The sequence below is a fragment of the Eimeria tenella genome, genomic scaffold (genome assembly GCF_000499545.2).
Source record: "Eimeria tenella Houghton genomic scaffold, Eth_scaff39, whole genome shotgun sequence".
NCBI lineage: Eukaryota > Apicomplexa > Conoidasida > Eucoccidiorida > Eimeriidae > Eimeria > Eimeria tenella.
Window position 1 is genome coordinate 271,806 of NW_013543318.1, and position 1,016 is coordinate 272,821.

General features: G+C 50.4%; 1 protein-coding gene across 1 annotated transcript; it reads right to left on the bottom strand.

The window, feature by feature from the left end:
• Positions 1-174: 174 nt before the first annotated feature.
• On the bottom strand, positions 175-1,016 carry ETH_00007515 (uncharacterized protein; the record flags this gene model as incomplete). The annotated part of the gene is made up of 2 exons (XM_013376692.1): positions 175-192; positions 390-1,016. The coding sequence occupies 2 exons, from the start codon at positions 1,014-1,016 to the stop codon at positions 175-177; spliced, it is 645 nt and encodes a 214-aa protein (XP_013232146.1).

The following is a 1,016-nucleotide window of genomic DNA, read 5'->3' on the forward strand; positions in this document are numbered from 1 at the left end:
TAGGGTTTAGTGACTAGGGTTTGGGGTTTAGGGTTTAGGGAGGAGGGTTTAGGGAGGAGGGTTTAGGGCTTGTGGCTCACTGTTAAGGGTTTAGAGTTTAGGGTTTAGTGATCAGCGTTTAGGGTTTAGGGTTTAATGATAAGGGTTTAGGGTTTAGGGTTTAGGGTTTAGGGTTTAGGGGTCTCCTGGTGTCTGCCAAAAGCACACGAAAAAACGCGAAAAAAAACAAAACAAAAAACCAAAAAAGCAAACAAACAAATAAACAACAAACAAATAAACAAACCAACAAACAAATAATAAATATATAAATAAATAACAAAATAAATGAATAAATAAATAAATAAATAAATAAATAAATAATAAATAAATAATAAATAAATAAATCTCACCTTGGCCGAAGTAATGGTGCACTGGAGCTGGCGTTTGTGGTGTCTGTACAGCTCGAGAAAAGCAGCAATAATGTTTTTGAGGTTTTGCAAACGCTTATTAGCAGCAGCAGCAAATAAGAAGTTGCTGCTGGTTTTGGAGAGTTTAGCAGCAGCAGCAAGCTGCTGCAGCACGGCCTGCTTCGTGTCTGCTGCCAGGCCAGCAGCAGCAGCAAAAGCTGCGAAGTCGCGGCTCTGCTGCAGCAGCTGCAGCAGCAGCTGCAGCTCCTGCTGCACCTGCTCCACGTTTCCTGCTGCGCTGCTGGCAGCAAATAGTGCATGCGCGTACCGGCCCTCCACGCTGTGCCGGCTGAACTTGCTGCTGCTGCTTATGCTGCTGCTCAAGCTGCTGCTGCTGCTGCTGCTGCTGCTGCTGCTGGCCGCGGCGGTGGAGAAACAGAGCGCGGAGGCGCGCGGAAGCGCGCAACTCAGAGCAGCAGCAGCAAGCTGCTGCTGCTGCTGCTGCAGCAGCGGCTGCTGCAGCGGCTGCTGCTGCTGCAGCGGCTGCTGCAGCCGCAGCGAGAGCCCAGGTGTACGCACACCTGCAGCTGCGGCGGCGCGGGCAGCGCCGAACGCCGGAATAGGGAGCAT